The 18,371-nt window shown below is 37.2% G+C and overlaps 1 protein-coding gene across 2 annotated transcripts; it reads right to left on the bottom strand.

Annotated features, from left to right (window-relative positions):
* Positions 1 to 1,653: 1,653 nt before the first annotated feature.
* Positions 1,654 to 16,241, bottom strand: chka (choline kinase alpha). 2 transcript variants are annotated; one of them, XM_056254879.1, is made up of 12 exons: positions 15,806 to 16,241; positions 14,548 to 14,656; positions 12,403 to 12,456; positions 6,825 to 6,938; positions 6,372 to 6,505; positions 5,536 to 5,640; positions 5,222 to 5,280; positions 5,025 to 5,112; positions 3,173 to 3,281; positions 2,604 to 2,710; positions 2,245 to 2,326; positions 1,654 to 1,721 (listed from the first exon to the last, which is right to left on the bottom strand). In XM_056254879.1, exons 1-12 carry the CDS (start codon positions 16,039 to 16,041, stop codon positions 1,662 to 1,664), a joined length of 1,257 nt encoding a protein of 418 aa, XP_056110854.1. In that variant the 5' UTR covers positions 16,042 to 16,241; the 3' UTR covers positions 1,654 to 1,661. The 2 variants fall into 2 exon arrangements, with proteins under 2 accessions (XP_056110854.1, XP_056110861.1); XM_056254886.1 differs by lacking the exon at positions 12,403 to 12,456.
* Positions 16,242 to 18,371: the final 2,130 nt, after the last annotated feature.

Raw genomic sequence — 18,371 nt, 5'->3', positions numbered from 1 at the left:
TCGTTGCGTATGCCGCGTTTAAAAAAAAAATATTTTTTTTTATCCCTTATGGGCTACCATAGATAGTCTCGTGACACGGTGGGTTTGTTGTCAATAGTTGTCATAGACAGCCGCGAAGTACAAACATACTGCGCCTGGAAAAAATGAGCGCGTCGCTTCAATTATGAGCAAGCTTGCCGCGCGCCTACATTTGAAATAACGAACTTGAGCGCGCAAAATATGTGAGCGCGATATGTGAACGGCCCCTTGGCGAACTACCACCAATCAGACCACGAGCTACTGGCAGCTCGCGAGCGACGTGTTGGAGAGAGACCCTGCTCTAAAACAATGTGAGAATAATCATTTTGAGCTTGTAATATGTGTCCAACAGGTTCATAAGGAGGTTTGCTTTGATTTGTGCAGTCAGTAATTTGAGACACTATACATGTGTAGAAAGAATTCAATAAGCTGGGCAGACATGACTGCAAATATTTGTATTTCAAAAGCAATAATTGTTTTTCTAAGTATAATAAAAGGAAATGTGCCTTCCAAAAAAAAAAACATTCAATATCATTAATGTGTTGTATAAAGAAAATAAAAAGGACATAAGCAAATATAAATATCACAAATATGTGTTATAGACAAAGAAAGTTTGTAAAATGAACTTCAACTGTCAGAAGGACGGCTCATGAAGAACCAATCATGTACAGAAAGGTATGTTCAAATTCAGAGGAACAGTTCAGAAGAAACGTTAATAATAAATATTGAGAAGATTGGATTAGTTGTGCTCCTTTTTTGGAATACTTGAATACTATTTTTTTGTGGAATACTTGATGCGGCCCAGCCTGACCCCGACTCTACCTCCAGCGGCCCCCAGTTAAGTTGAGTTTGAGACCCCTGATTTATACCATCTCCTCCTAAGGAGAAACACAGATGGTACGGTCCAACAGGTATTTCACTTCACATCATGCGGATCTACTAGAAATAGAAATGAAATGATCTGCTAGAAGTTCAAGTAGAAAAGAGGTAAATCATACAGTAAAAAGAACACAAAAATGGTCACATAATATGGAATAAACCGAGAACTTGGAAACACAATACTGAATCATCAGAACAACAGTGTCAACATAGTTTGGTCTGTTGTACCATTTTCTGGTAAAAGGTTCAGTTTTTGAACCTTACTCTTTCACAGCACACATTCTACCACCGGTTGTATAGATAACATTACAGCAAATGACTAGGTGATAAGAAATACCGCAAGGTTTAAGTTAGTATGAAGAACTTTCCACCACACCATTCTTTGACTTATGAATCAAATCGCAGCTGCATAAAATATTTTCCACTCTTACCTACAATCTTTTTCTTGTTCTGGCACGTGACCTTGTTATTGTCTTCTATTCTTCTCTCGAACGGTCTAGAAGCTCAATTTGATGTGTTAAATGTCAGAAGCTGAAAGTTGTAAACACCGAGAAGCAGCATATGGAATACTCAATCCAGAGCCTTTTTTTTTTGTTGTTTTTTAAATATGTATGTTGCACTGATTTTGGTCTATGCCGCACAGCTGAATCACTCAGAGCATCCTCTTTCAAACACATTTGAAATGTGCTCCGCTCTTTTCCTGACACCATGTGAGCGGTTGTTCCCTCTTCCTTCGGTCCGTTGGGAAATCATGCATTTTTCCTTTAAACCTTGAGCTTCCTTTTCAGCTCAAAGTATGCATCAAACCTGGTCATGGCGTATTCCTGTATATGAAAATAAGACAAATGTTTAGTCTGTTACTATTAAACTATTAGCAGTTTTTAACATTTAAATGATATATAGTAATAACAAATCAGTTCTACAAGGTATGGGTGCATTATTTGGACTTTCTTGGACCTCAGTGTCCTTTTGTTTATAAAAAGTAACTTGAACCTGACCTCATTTTTAATTTATTGTTATATAAGACTGTCATTGTAAATCAATGCTTTCATTGTTTTACTTTTGTTCAATAAAGTTGTATATAAAAAACATTACTGTGACACACAACCAATAGGTTTACAGTCATGTTAGCCTGACCTCACAAATATTTGTGTACTTTCCTAAGGTTGTCAGGCAGCACAAATATCACAATTACTGTATCTTTTCATATCTCATCTCAAGTGATAACATTCCTGGCTTACCTAAGAGCTACACTGTGTATAATGGAATATACTCTCTGGTTCATGATTAGCAATAACTCAACACATGCACACACAAAGACTTGACAGCTTTCCTACAATAACTCACCATGTACCCAAACTCAATAGTTGATATTTTGGCCTGGATAATGGACCACAATCCCCAGAAGAAGTGGGAGGCTAGAGCAAACCTAAATGAGAGAGCATTGAGTTCACAGAGTACAGATTGAAAGAACATATGGTGAATCACTACTGGACTTGGTCCAAACCTCTTTTTAAAATATTCATAGTAGTACAGTAAGAGGCCTCTGAGGGATAGCCTTGTTACTTTTTTCTTTTGATTCAATGGGCCTCATTTCAAAATCAACAAGCACAAGAATGTTGCACAATCATCTATAAAATTACAATTTGATGGAAAAATGTGTGTAAAACTGCCTAAGTAAGACATATCTGAGGTAGGTATTTCACCTGTTAACCTCCACTAGCATATCTTCTATGAGTTTCAGTTGGTCCTCTTCACTCAAGTTTTCAAATCCAGCATTAGATTCCAACAGATAACTCCGAAAGAAAAGCATCTGAGAAAAACAAAATGAAATGTAGTCATTTTCATGGTTAAAGGTGCTCTAAGCGATGTCATGTGTTTTTTAGGCCAAAACATTTTTTGTCACATACAGCAAACATCTCCTCACTATCCGCTGGCTGCCTGTCCCCTGAACACACTGTAAAGAAACGCGATCTCTGTAGACAGCCCATGCTTCACAAACAGCACCAAAAACAAACTGCAGCGACCCGCTCCCCAAAACATAACAAACTGTTCCAGCCAATGACCGACAAGAAGGGTTTGGGGGTGTGGTTTGGGGGGTTAGTGTGCGGATGAGGAGGAGGGAGGGTCTAGCTAGCCTCCATTTTGTTTGACAATAGTTCGAACGTCAACAAGAAGTGACGTCACCCAGGATCGCTTAGAGAACCTTTAATAGATTCACAGATTTAAGAACAGAAAAAAAAAAAAAACGACCTAAGAGAGACATTTTACAAACCTGCTGTGCTTTGGTGGGGTAATTTTTGGTGCTGGCTGTGAAAAATGGAAACTTGTCATTGGTGTAGTCATAAGTCCACTCACAGAAGAAATTTCCAATGTCAAATCCTCTGTGGGAGAAAGAGAGGAGATCATTACCCCATCAACAACATTTGTTACTGTGATAATGCATAATGCACAAGTCCTGATCATTAAGAGATCATTGGTAACTGTGGAGGAGGTTTTGTTAGGTAGTTTCTCACATTCATGAGAATATCATGGTATTTGGAAACTGTTCTGATCGGCTTCAATAAATAATGAATAAATCAGTTTTGAAGAGCATCAAGCAAATAAGGCTGATGCCAGTACAATATTAAATGTATTACTGACTACAAATGCCAAACACTGGCATGCTGATTCAACAACCTCCTCAAAAATAGTGTTAAATATATTTAATTGATAAGTCAACACTTTAAATTTAAAAGCCCTAAAAATGCAATGTGTAAAATCTTTTAGCACATACTTGTGGCCCCCTGGTGGTCCCCAGACCTTAGTTTTAAAACTCCTGGTCTAAAATATTGTGCAACTGAAGTGCAACATTTAACGTTAATGTTTTCCTAATGCTGTTTGGCAAGATGATAATAAATATCTAGATTAGTCATGAAACTCTAGATGGTGCAGACTGATAGGTCCTTTACATGTAATCTACAAGCAATACAGTTATGCACTACATGGCACAAGCTGATTGGCCCCTGCTGATTTTGCAGCCAGTGAGATTGCTTGCTCAACATTTAAATAGTCTGGATCAGTGTTCGCTGTAAGCTGGTCATGCAGCGTCCAATCAAAGTTCCTCTGAAATCCTCCACCTCCCCCAGCTCCACCTGCCTAGATTTGCTACGGGATTTATGTGCATTCATGCAGCAGCAGCATATCTTACATGCTCAGAGCAGCATCTGTGTATCTATTTGCAGTAGTAAGTCCATACTTGCTCTGCAGCAGCAGCAGCAGCAAGCGTAGAATATATAGTTTACCAAAATACATTAACATTGTCAAATCCATTACCATGCTAAAACCATTCTGAAAGTTGTTGTGATTGAAATCGTATTATGATCCAGGTAACTAGTACTCAACCAGATTTGAGCAAAGCCACAAAAAAAGAGAAAGAGAGAAACCATGACTCTTAATTTGACTACACAAACTGAAGGAGATTAATTTGTAAGAAAGACTGTGCAGCTCTTTGTGAAGAGGCTCACAGCTGCTGTGGAAACTAAACAAAGCACACATTTCTGTGGCTGTGAAGCCAGGCTTAATTTCCTACTGCTTTGCTGAACAAACACTGTCAATGGGCCTAACCATGAGTCGCTTATGCTGTAGGGGACCACATTGGATGGCAAGATGGGAAAACAAACAAAACATGTCTTGACCCATGCCATTCTCCACTGGAACAGTGATCTTGCCAGTATAGGACCCTTTTCAAATAAAACTAGGTTACTAAAAGAACGTGTTACAGTTTAGAGCAGTTTAGAGGATTGCCTCAGTGAGGCCAGTGTTTGAGCACGTGCAAGAATGCAAGTACCCTAGCAACTGTGTTTTACCAGAGCCTTCAACGTCTGGAGGTCCCTTCTCAGAAATGGGGCACCCTAAGCATTCCAAGCTCATCAGAAACAACTGAGTGCTCTTGAACAACAAAGAAAAACAGCCAGTTCTTTAAATCAGCTACAAAGATGTCGGAGGTCAGGTAAAAGATTCAAAACAATTCCAATCAAACATCGGGTTGTTACAAAAACAAATTGGAAATTAGCTGCATGTGATACTTCTGATGAAGCACGTGAGGAATCATGTGTGGGATGAATGCAACTACGAACAATACAGACCTGTAGTTGTAGCTGCTGTATTCAAAGTCGATCAGCATGAGCTTCTGTCTGTCTGCTTTCTCACGGCCACTTAGGAGCAAGATGTTTCCTGTTTAAAACACGCCAGTACTCTTAAAACTATTTTATCAAACACTGAAAATTAACTTAAGTACATTTTTAGAAACAATAGTGAAATAATCACAGTAAACCTGTCTAACCTTCTTGCAAGTCATTGTGGCAGAAAACAACAGGAGAGGGAGTAGATTCTAGTAGACACCTGTGTTCACAAACAGCCGATTAAGTAAGCATACAAATACGTCAATAATGAGCAGCAAACAAACCCCTTTTACTTGTCAATACATCATCTTGCTATCAGTCACTCTCAAATCTCTTAAAGTGTGAACCGTTTCCAGGGGTTCTGACAAAGCTGGTCAATGAAACAGTGCTAGAAGTGTATGACGAGAAGATAATTCCTCTAAAATAGAAGTGAAATCACAGCTGTACTGAATAATATAGATAATAAAGATCTTACTTGAGACTGTCCATCTCTTGAGGCAAGTTGAAGCTCATAAGGCGGGAGAAATTACGCAGATGGTGTTCCCTCGTGAAGGTGAGCTGGAGCACTTGATCCATGTACCTGTGCAGATAATGCATGTACAAAAAGATTGCAGTTGTGACAATCAACAAAAATATTAATTATGTTTGCAGGCAAAAACAGACTTTTTTAAAAAAAATTCATAAAGTAATAAGATGATTGGGGATTAAAAGACAATTAATATTCAGTAATATTACTGATTTAACGGCACTGACACTATCGGATGAGAAAATTGAGCCGAATCAAGCTTAATAATAACACTATTGCCTTCTTGATTGATTAACTTTGCCACTTTGAAGTGAATTGAAACACTGAACTAAATTGAGCTGAATAATAGTCTTCTGTAGAGCTGCTTTAATTGATACATTTTACAAAATTAACACTATTAATGTGAAGCTGCTTCGAAACAATCTGTATTGTATGAAGAGCTATATACATAAATGTAACTGTATATGATTAGGTGATAAATGCTGTTTAGGTCCCAGTGGACATACTAAAAATTATGGGGTTTTCCAGAAAACATGAAACAGAAAGCAAAAAGGTTTTGTTTCACCTTTTTCTTGGTTTCTTTATCTTTTTATGCAATTTACTTCTTGGTTAACATAAATCCTATTTTTATATTTTATGAATAATTTTGTCTGTTGAGATTTAGACTGAATTTCGCTAGAATAAAGCTAAATCCGGTCAACATCCTGACAGTAAGGAGGATGTAGTTCCTTACCCGCCATGAACATTGGTAAGAATTTAAAACAAAAGTTTTTATTATCACGCACTTGTCCATTGTGCCAAACAGCCACTTTGGCTCCTTGTTGAAGGGCATTCTCATTCCATGAAACCTGGCGATCTTTTCAGCAATCTCAGCACATATACCAGGGACACTCAGCTCATCTGTGGACAGTTTTCGACTCTGCAGACAAACATATTGCAATGTCAGTTTGCGTTTTGCTGACTAAAACAGAAACAAATACGAACTAAAAAGATAAAACACAAGAAGTCCCACACAAGTTCCTGTGTATTTAAAAACCTGGAACATCTTTCAGAGCAATGGAAAATGTGACACAGGCGCATTTGCCAAGAATGTCATGTGGTTTATCTTACAATTCAATTAGCAAGAAAAGGATTCATAACTATTAGTGTCAAATCAAGTTGTGTACTGTTTCACATCCAGATTTTTACATTTTTTCACATCACTTATCATTATCATAAGAGCAAACTTTAAGACTCACTGGGACAAACTGTTCCAGTCTTCCCTGTGGAAAGATGCCATAGAGCTTGGGCCCAAGCTCCCTCTCGGCCAGGATAGCAAACATCACACTCTCCAGTACCATGGCATCAGCTCCCTGCAAACACAAAAACATACGGATACAGTTCGGACACTAGCTGAATCAACCTCCAAAATGTAAAAAAAACAAAAAGACGACCTTGAAAACTTGCTTAGTTTAGCTTCATTGGATCTTTAATCCCTGAAAGAGGAGTTCAGCTTAAGTTAAAGAACTTAATTCAAAACTGTGACGCTATTAAGGACAAGGAATTCTGCACTGAAATCAATTTTGTCAGTCATTTTGTAACTGCTGTGATTGTCAGAAGCAAATTCAATGGCAGTGCTGGGCAAAGTGAGTTAAATGAGAGAAAAAACAAGAGGCAATTGTGCTGAGCGAGGCAGAACTTGCCAAACATCCCAGTCATTAATTGTGGCTGCTTAACTAGCAATGACATTAAGCTTGTTTTTTTGGACAAGGCTTTGCCAAGTGTTAATACACAGAACCGAAAGAGCTGCCTTCCTATGTGGGGAAAGTACTTACGTAAGGTATTTTGATTTTTAAACGTTTTATACTTCTGCTTTTATTCTTTCCTTCCTATTAAATATCATCTAAAATTAGATTGTGAAGAGATTATATATTCACTAGTTATAAGTAATTGAGTGCTGTACTTTGAACTAATCCCATTGGAAGTCATCTAAACATCTGGTAGGGCAAACATTTGAAATTGCAACCATGAATGATTTAAATGTTTGGGAATTTCTTGAGACATTTACATTTCTTGAGACTTCAAAATTAATATGGATCTACTATCTACTAATATGGATCACAGATTTTTATGACGTCACCGTGGTCTTCAGCTTCTCATCACATCTTCTGTCCAATCAAATGCTCTGTAGAATCTGAAGCGCCCCACCCCCTATGCTATAAATATCACCTAGCCAAAGCGACCGTGGCTGTACCTGACTGTACGTTCAGTAGTACACACATGCTCAGTGTCAGCTACTCGTGCTCATCAGTTCAATCAGTGAACTGTCGGAGTTACTGGAGTAACATATACTCCGGGATATTGTTTATTTCGAGTCGGATTGACTGTCAGGCACATCCGAAAGCGAGTAACTTTAGAAAACTGGATCAGCGCTGACTCTGTTTTGAACGATTCAGTTCGATTTGATGAACTGGTTCGACCGGTTCACAAAAAAAGAACCGGTTCAAAAGAACGATTCGTTCACAAACCGGCGGACATCACTACCGTTGTCACGTCACGGAGCAATATAGGTTGGAGATGTGTGTTCGGTTGCTCAAACGCTCAAGTTTCATTGCGTTTTCAAAATGAAATGGCTAGAATGTATTCACACCTCTAACGTTCCTATTGAATCCAACATATCTGCGCTCCATGCTGTTTCCATGGTGCTGTCAAGTATGACTCGCAGTCTGTGAGGTAAACTAAACGCTATTGGCTATTTGAAAAGGTGGAGGAGCCATTCAATATGTCCCGCCTTAGCTTCCTGTTTCAGAGGAAATGACGTCAACGCATCATACAAAGCTGCGCGTTTCAAGCAAGGGGGTAATCCACCAGCCGGAAACTAAAGCCTCCCTGGGGGCCGCCATTGGCTAGCAAGCCTTCACCTGCTGTTAGCATTCCATTGACTCCCATTCATTTTGGCGTCACAGCGCATAACTTTACATCTGAGGCGTTTAAAGACTCCATTTGTCCATTGTTTATTTCTAAAGAAACACGACAATGTATAAAAGGCTCAATTACCTTGTATCTTACGCTATGGCCCCGTAGAAGCAGTTTTTGTAGGCTAACGATTGCGTCATAACCACGCGACTCTCTGTCGCACAGTAAGCTCGCGGGCAATTGGGGGGACGTGGAGGCATAACGTCCGATAAAATAAAGGGAGAAACCCATAGAGAGTCATAAAGCTGATCCTGCTGCTAGCTCATGGACAGCTCCTACTCACGCTCTCAGTCTCTGCAAGATTCGGAAGGGAATGATTCAGATTCCTCTTGGCACCGCTACTAGAAGACTCAGTTTGAGTCTGCGCAGTACGCTCAGCCATTAGGAAGAGAGTGCTTCTAATTGACTTCACTTTTCTCCGTTGAAGTCTATGGAGTCGCTGTGTCCATTTCTTTTACTGTCTATGGTTTCAAGGCATTTCAGTGCCTTTAAGATCACAGTCAATACTGTGGCAACCCAGCTGGCATTCCACTGACATTAAACGTTTAAATGTGGTTGAAATAATGTAAGTTTATGAAAAAACATTAATTCAACGTTAAAACAACGTTGAACACCAAATAGTTGAAGTTATGTTGTTGACTCACTACGGATTCAACATAGAAATATAAAAAAAATTGAGTTGTACGTCAAATCAACATTATTTTTACAACCATGACTTTTAAACGTTTTGTTGAAATATATCAGTAGAAAAATAACGTTGTTTCAAAATCCAATTTGCAATCTGATTTGCAAAATATAAACAAAATTAAACGGTTATCCAACACTGGCACCTGACGTTGATTCTACAGTGACTCAACGTTAAAATGCCAGCTGGGAAACCATCGAAAATATCGTTATTACGAATTTCAAGCACGTCAATGTCATTTTTACAAGTGCGAAACTCGGAATTGTAGATGATGTACGAGTTGTGAAGTTATAAAAGCCATATCCATTTGAAACATGCTGGAAACACTGATCTATAATGGACAATATAATATCTGTATGTTAATCTATATAGGCTAGAGAGTGGAAAGCAAGTCTGTAGCGAATGGTGTTAATCATTCAAATTTCATGGTTTGCTTCACATTTAGTTGGGATACCATGAATAAATAAGTTGTAGAAATTCATATTTTTCATCATTTTAAATTCAGATGTAGTTATTTGGATTTTCTGTTAACAGTATACTTCCTTGTCATGTATCCAACTTGAATGTGTGATGTTACAACAAATGACTACTTGGAGGAACGAGTTTCAGAACGTCTTTTATCTAGCACAATTGAATGAGGTCAGGTAAAAGCACTGCACACACTTGCGCAACAAACCTGCTGAGGGAATATCAACTGATCTGCAGGTTTTTTTTAAAAAAACATCCGGTTCTCTCAGAAATTAAACAGGATACTATTGGAGGACAATTCTAACGGGAAAAACCTGGAAGGAAACTAAACTTCCTCAAAGGATACTTTGGAAACACCATCTCTGGCTTGGAAGCATGAATGATTGGGAGAATCAAAGAGTTTTCTAATTCTAATCATATTTCACATACAACGCAACTACCGGTATGCAACAATGATTCATGCTCTGTCCAAATTTGTTCTAGTTTTGGTCTGCTGCCAAGTCAGTCAAAGTTAACAGACAGCACATTTACATGAAAATGCCACCTACAGAAACAGGTTGTGCACAGGTTTCCTAGAAACTACAAGGTGATGTGATTCATGGCTGTTCAAATTTTGCCCTGAAGGGCCAGTTCTGCAGAATATAGATCCAACCTTAATCATAATCATTTGTTAACAAACAGGTATTCATTACTTCAATGAGCTCATTGTTTCTGCCTTAAATTATTACATTCTTTAAATTAGTACATTTTTAGCTAACTGTGATTTGTATATGTACATTTCTGAAATACATAACTTAGACAGTAACCTCTGATAACAGATCACTCTAAATTGTAATGTGGACTCATCATGCATTTTCTGTAAAGCTGCTTTGAAACGATGTGTATTGTGAAAAGCGCTATACAAATAATGTGAATTGAATTGATCAAACACACCTGATCAAGCTATTGAAGGGCTGTTTCCAAAATCGCCCTCTTTACCCTTAAATAGGGCACTATTTGAGGGTACAGCCATTTGTAGTGGTATCCAAAACAAAAGTGGACGTTATCGAGCACACTCATTCAATCCCATATGTACAACTGATGTACACTCAACGGTTAGAGATTACCCATAATGCACTGTGAGGCTCGTGCCAAATGAATTCCCGCGTCTCGCCAGAACATGGCGCCCGCAGCTGAATCATCCATCCATCGATTTTCCAAACCGCTGGTCCAATGTGGGTACAGCGTAATACAGGAATAAATTCATTTTTAATTGTTTAATTAAGGTTTATATATGCTAGTTTCCATGACAGAGTTCAAGTTAAATCTTTTTATTACTACTGAAGCTGCCAGTTTGCTAAGTTTCAAATGATTATTAAACAGCAAGCACAAACAATGCAAAAGCGGCAGCCCTTCCGACACTCTCAAGTGTCCAAATTCACTCACTCGTTTTTCATTCACAACTTCAGGTTGGGAATAAAAAGCTTGAAAATGCTAGTGGATGGAGAGCATTTTGAACTGAAATCACTGAAAAAATATATCACGATTAATGCAGACGTAGCCAAAATGGGGTATATCAATGCATGCCTAGCCTTCCTACCTTCATAAACTGCCAGCAAAGCCAGCCTTTTTTGAAAATAATTTATGTTTTCGAACATAGTCTCTCTCTCTCTCCCTCCCTACCTTTTTATCTGACTAAGAAATGGCCATGTGACTGCTGAGCAGCTGCTTGGGTTTTTCCAGTGCCTGTTAATACACAAGGCATAATCACTGGATTACTGAAGCAGATCAGTTCACACCAGCACAAGGACAGTATCTACATGCAGGTGTTACGAATGGTCAGTGAGAGGAAGTCCATCTCTGCAATAACAATAACACCAAGAAAAATAGAGACAAAACTACACTTGCATAATAGATAGAAGCAAAGTTAGCAGAGGCCAGACAGGACAGCCAGCTGATACTGAAGCAGTGAGGTTAATGCTGGGATAAGCTTCTAATAGAATCCATTACAATTTAAATTGAGTCAGAGGGTGCGTTTCAGCCTTGTAGGTTATCAGCTCTGGGTCTTCTCTCTTTATTAGCTATGAATATGAACCTACTCTCCCTCATTAACCATTCCAGTTATATCCGATTCTTAGTGATTGTATGGCCATCTCTTGCCATACGCAAGATGGGAAAGAAGTCACTGGTGCCCATCAAATGTTTGGTTACCCACCCGTATTCTTCAATTAGTGTTGTGTTCAGCTGCAGAAAGAAATTCATACAGGTTTGGAACAACTTGAGGGTGAGTAAATGATGACAGAATTGTCATTTTTGGGTAAACTATCCCTTTAAGAGGGGTCCCCAAGTGACACATTTTTCACTGAAGAGTGAAGACAGTCCACTGAAATACGAGAATGCAACTATAAGAAACTCATGGAAGAATTTGACCTAAAAGTTTGAAATCACAAGCGACAGGTCCAAACAAAACATCTCTGATGACCCAAATAGCTTGTCCCTTGGCCTTTGAAGATGATGGGATGGGAGGTAAACATAACAGCAGTTTCACTAAAATGCTTTTATGAATTTGGGCTCTTATTGGTCATATAATTTCAATAAGAACATGTCAGATGAGATGTAATAAAGACAATGTGTGTCTCCAAAAGGTACCTTTTTAGACACCCATGTCAATAAGTCACATTCTGCTCACATAAAAACAGTAGAAAAAGACCTTTGCCAATGTTACTTACTTGAAAGTGATTTTCTGTGTTTGATTGTCTGCAATCCCCTTTATTACAGGACATCTAGCAATAAGAGAAAAAGCAAAAGACTATCCATAAGCACAAAGTGTTTTATGTGACATCTTCATAGAGTAGCAACATTAACAGAGCTATTTTCCTTAAGCAACAGTCACCCACTATAAACTATAAATCCATGTCTTTGGCAGCACAGTAAGAAAGTGCATTAAACAAATGCATTAACTTTGTGATAAAAAGAACAGAGTGTTAGAAAGGGTTGACAGCTAGAAATGTATGGGCTGTTGAACAAAAGGCTTGACTAGCATATGCTGACCCAATGCTTTTTTCATGACAACCACCGGTGAAAATAAATAAAAACTCTGTAATAACTGCAATGATCAAAGCCATGTTCCATTGAGACCAAGCACAAATATTCAGTAGACAATGCTATTCTCCATTAGAATAAAAAAAAAGTCTCAATCTGGAGGCTTTGGTGTCCATAGTAATGAACACTATGTAAATCTCACAAGAGCAACATGAATGCTAGTGACAGCAATAAAGTGTGTCTAGTTAAATAAAGATCAACACAGGTTATTATCAGTGCACAGTTTGAAAATTAACTCATATAAAAGGCCTTAATGAACTGAACTCATGACAAATTAGAGATTTATTTATGAATCACTATGTAGCAAAGTCCACACACCCTGGAATTTGTAATATGGCTCCAACTAATGCTTCTTTTCATTTTGAAACACCTGGCTTCAAAGGATTGGACTGTGGACCTACGGACACCTCATCAGGTATGACATCATTAGTTTCGTGACTGCTGTTACTCTAAATAATTTACTGAAAAACATTCAGAGATTCAAAGCAACTCGTCATCACTAATAAAAACAAAACAAAAGCCAAAGCCTAATGGGAACATTCTGTCGCTTCCTAAAGTGCAGTCATATCATTTATATTTAGGAATATATTGATATATCTGTTATACAATATAGCTAATAGATTTCATTATATATTAAATATTACTTTGAATACACAACTATTTCTAAAGATGAAAAAATTAGAAAACAGAAACAGAAATTGACTAAACTATTTCTTAATATTAATCATAAAACACACCCTTTACAAGTAATGTTGTTATTATTATAATGGTATTGCAATGACATGAACTATAAAAAATTTGAAATGCCACCGTAATTCGTTAAAATACACTGCTGCAACTCCTTTGCTAATGTAACCAGCACCTATATATTTTTCAAAGGAGTAATAAAGAGTTGAAAATAAGCAGATAGAGGCAGAAAAATACTTCAGACAGAGCAATGTACGCCGTGAGCTTAGATCTCAAAGATATTAAAGATTGAGATGCGAATAAACTTGAAGACAATGCTGTGGCTTCAGGGATCGCATACTGTACCGTGTTTGGTATGTTGGGATCACCTGGAAACAAGAGTGCTCAAGGCACGCTCCTTTGGCAAGCCTACGGCAAAGAAGACACGCAAGTACAGCCATGGAGGTACATCACCCAATAAAAACTGCCTCTTTAAATTTAGAGGGTACACACACAAATACAAAATCTGTTTAGGGGGACCGATTCTTAATTGAGATTTCTGATCCAGGGGGGTTGCCATCTGCCTAATGAATATTAGGTTTTTAAATCTCACAACAATCACTACTTCTATAAAATAACAAGCACAAATTATTTTTTGTTCATTTTAACACTCAAATGAATACACTGCTTAATTGTTTTAACTGTTTAAATTGAAATTACTGCCATCCATGCCATCCCAGATAAACAATACTTAGTTTCAGACTAAACAGCAAAGTTTATATCCTTCCCACCTTACTACAGTAAAACAACACAAAAACTTGACCTATACATTCATAGAAGATTTAACAGTGAACATGTATTGTGTAAAATTTGGGTTTGAAATATTTAAGGCACAGGTACGGTTTTTGCTAAGCACTCAAGTGGATATTATTATTTTAAATGCTAATACATACATACATAAATACATATAGTGTATATATATATATATATATATATACACATCAAGTATTCAACAACATACTACTTGGCATCTTATTAGATGATTATGAAAAATGGCACTTAATTCACACTTTAACATTTCACCAAGTAAAAAACTATCAAAACACCTGCAGAATTTGTCCATATAGGCGAAGGAGAACGTTTCGTGGTTCATCTCCCAGGCTTGGTTGCTTCTCTGGCAAAGCGCAGAGGAACAGTTTGTTGCTGAGACCTCCCCTAGAAGCAAAAATGTAAATGTTGGAAGAGAAAATAACTGCATTCTCACAATCAATCAGGATAAATAAGTATTTACAACTAGACAATACCACAAAGAGTAATGCTGCCAAACTTTTGAGACACAATCTGTGTATTTTCATTTACACTGTATATATTACTTGTGTAACACTTGGTTTTGAGTCACAGCCATGGTCATGGAAACTTTGGAGACAAATTACTGTAGTATTGGGCAGTCATTTATTATCTCATGACCAAAAAGAGCCAAACTTGCAGTACAAAATCATTTTAAGAAAGGAAACATCATTATCTCACATTTCCAGTGAAAAAGAAAAAATATATATTTACGACTTTTTTTCTCACAATTATGATATATAAACTAGCAATTGCGAGAAATAAAGTCAGAATTGCGAGATATAAACTCGCGATTGCAAGAAAAAAACTCAGAACTCGCAATTCTGACTTTTTTCTTGCAATTGTTTATATCTTGCAACTGATTTTTATTTCCCCCAATTCTGACTTTTTTTCTCGCAATTGCGAATTTATATCTCACAATTGCTAGTTATAAAGTCAAATTCGGAGAAAAAAAAAAGAGTCAGAATCATGAGATTAAAAATCGCAATTACCTTTTTAATGTTTTATTTCATGGCGGAAACAAGCTTCCATAGAAACGAATATTATCTAGTGGAAACTTTGGAAACGTTACTGCGCCCAAACAAAATCAAACAAAACAAGCTCGTTTTTTGAGATATCAAGCTCAAATTTGGAAATTTGGAACCTGTTTAGATTTATGGCTTTATTTTTTTGCAGTTTTAGAGTAAAACATGTTTTTTGGAAAATAGACATTCCGTATAAAATGTGAAAATAGTATTTTTGAGTGCATTTTTCATAACATTAAACGTAAAATTGAAAATAGTATTTTTGTGCATTTTGTGAAATTTCATTTTCAGGTCTATGCTCAAAAAAATAATAAATGAATCAAATTATGACTACTGCAAAAAATATATAATTTAGTACCATAAAATCCCCCCCAAAATACAAAATAAAAAAACATTATCGAACTAAAATATTATACATCCATTTCATTGGTGGGAAAGCAACGTTCATTTTGATCTGTTTCACATCTAACGTTAGTCGCGCAAAGCAGAATACCTGATGATGGAGATTTGGAAATCACACTCATCTATGGTTTTCCAGGCTCCGTGAAGGAATTCTTTACACCACAGATACGCCTTCAGCTTCGTCTGGTGGTCGGGCTCATCCGGTCGAATAATGTCTTTGCATTCGTCCCCACTCTCTGGCTGGACTTCGAGGACATTCTCATTTACCAATAAAACCAGAGACATAGAAGGCGAAGAAGACACGCCATTGATGAATTTTGTCTTCATATTTGCTGTCTGTTGATTACTGGTATCAACGTAAATAATCAAAACCTGCAGGCAATAAATTAAATCGCTGACTGTCTGAGCAGTTTTATAGCTTTCAGATGTTTTAAACGCAAATTTAATGGGACCAACTGACACTGTATAACTGTACCCACGATGCTGAAGAATACACTGCGTCAGACGCGTTGATTCGTGCGCAGTATGTTGAAGTCGAGGGGGTTGACCTCACGTCACCCGACCACACCCATTCTGTTCTCTGATTGGACAACATAGTCACGTCCCCTTCATTCCAAGCTCGAGCTATGACAATAGTAAACAATGCCTGAGAAATGCAGAGATTAGGCTACTATCACAGCTTTCATGTGTTGTATGCATTAAAAGTGTATCATTCTGTAAAATAGGCGCATTTCCAGTTTAACATTGGAATTTTTGGCATATTTAAAACATTTGATTTGAAAAACAATGTTTAATTGTACCGGAATTACATTTAGCCACATCAAACTAAAATTATACATTTTGAAACAGATTGGAATATAATTATGGCTTCAAAAAAATAACAAGGTTGTCAATTTATTTTGACGTTACATGCTAATTAAAAAGAAATGTAATGCTGATAAACATAATATTAAGTGATTTTCTTGTTTAAGTTGATGATGATATTGAGATATTCACTTATCATTGGACATTTTGCTTGAAATTTTGTCATTAGACAAAGGGTTTATGTTTTATTTATGTAATAACAGAATAAATAGTCATAACCTCAAGAACTTCAGAACTTAAACCATACTTTCTGCCAGGTAAAAAAAATATATATATATATATATATAATAATAATATGCCTATACTAGCTTTAATTTTCATATAGCCTAATAAAAATCCACTTGATGAAAGAAAGAGACAAACACAAATCAAGTAACATTTTTTTTTTTGCATCAACTCATCCTCAAATCAAAAAGTAATTAAATGAAGGAAACAAATTGTTCCCGTTTTGTAGGATAACTCATGTAGCCTACATAATATCATCGATCTTCTTAAAATTGGTCTTGGTCTTATTATTATTATTATTTTTACAAACCAACCTTTTTTTTTAATTTGGTTTAATCAAACAGTTTAATTTACCTAAAGTGGTTATGACTAGTTTTGTTGCGGTTCTATTAGTGCAGGAGATTATGAAGCCTAATTTATTCCTTTCTTATTTCTCCTTATGGTTTAGGACCAAAAAGAGGGTTGGAATGCGGTTCAGACGTGTCTTTCCGCACGTCTCGTGTCTAAAATTGTAAACCATGTGCGATCCTAGTAGAGTAGAGTTCGGACAGCGGTCCTTGTAGTCACATAAAGCACCTTAAGTTTTTCCCTTAAGTATGATACTTAAGGGGCGATTTACCCTTACCTAAGAGAACAACTTAAGGGTGTTGCATATAATCTCTTAAACGGTTCTCTTAGGTAAGGGAAACATTTAAGTGTTTCACGACAGCGATCCTGGATTCACGTTATAAAAGTCTGTTGTTGCCATAGATACGCAAAACACTAACATGTCGGAATATCACGTGTCAGTCCAGTGACGCTATCACGCAACACCGCGTTAGCTCCGAACGTGGCGGCAGTTTGTGTTGTTCACCGTCTCATGCTTTGGCATTTGTTTAGGTTTTGTGAATGCACTTCTGGCTCTGTGTCTCGAAATACAGCTGAGTATATTTCCATAGCATACCTGTTTTCTTCTGTCATGATTCATTTTAAAACACAGAATCAGCTCGTTCTCCTGTGAATTTTTTGTCGGCCACACACTCTCCGTGCGCACACTGACTTAACGTTGTGATAGTTTACATGCGAGTCGCGTGTAATGACAGACAGACAGCCTTCTAGTTTGATAGCGATGTCATATATTGCGCGTCGATCAAATCGGTATTCTTGCAACAATTTTTCATAGCTAAATTGGTCCAAAGGGTTCTTCCTATTCCTTATGATCTTCAGCTGGTTTCATAAATTCAGCCATGTCGTCTTATTTTTGTCCGCGTTACTCTTAAGGTTACGATTTCCAAACCTTAAGTTATACTTAGGGAAATTACCGTTAAGGGGTTTTATGCAACACTTAACGATTACTTAAGTGAAAAAACAGCATTTAAGGGAAATTCTAAGTGTTTATGACGTTTCACTTAAAAAACCGTTAAGTAACACTTAAGGGTATTTCTCTGCAACACCCTAAGGTTTAAGGGAAACATAAGGGCGACTTTAAGGGAAAATTACACTTAAGGTGCTTTATGCAACCGGGCAATGGCCTTTGACGGGAAAGTATGAATCATGAACACAACATTTGATTGGAAACAAGACGGTAT

The sequence above is a fragment of the Rhinichthys klamathensis genome, unplaced genomic scaffold, assembly GCF_029890125.1.
Source record: "Rhinichthys klamathensis goyatoka isolate OS25496 unplaced genomic scaffold, OSU_Roscu_1.1 h1tg000005l_1, whole genome shotgun sequence".
In the NCBI taxonomy this organism is placed as follows: Eukaryota; Metazoa; Chordata; class Actinopteri; order Cypriniformes; family Leuciscidae; genus Rhinichthys; species Rhinichthys klamathensis.
This window is presented reverse-complemented; position numbering and strand designations above follow the sequence as displayed.

Excerpts from the sequence above, each read along its gene's own strand:
- chka (XM_056254879.1), bottom strand. The coding sequence starts at position 16,041 with ATGAAGACAAAATTCATCAATGGCGTGTCTTCTTCGCCTTCTATGTCT. Across the intron at positions 6,939-12,402 it reads ACACAGAAAATCACTTTCAA|GGAGCTGATGCCATGGTACT; the intron begins GTAAGTAACATT and ends TTGTGTTTGCAG. Across the intron at positions 6,506-6,824 it reads GACTGGAACAGTTTGTCCCA|AGTCGAAAACTGTCCACAGA; the intron begins GTGAGTCTTAAA and ends GTTTGTCTGCAG.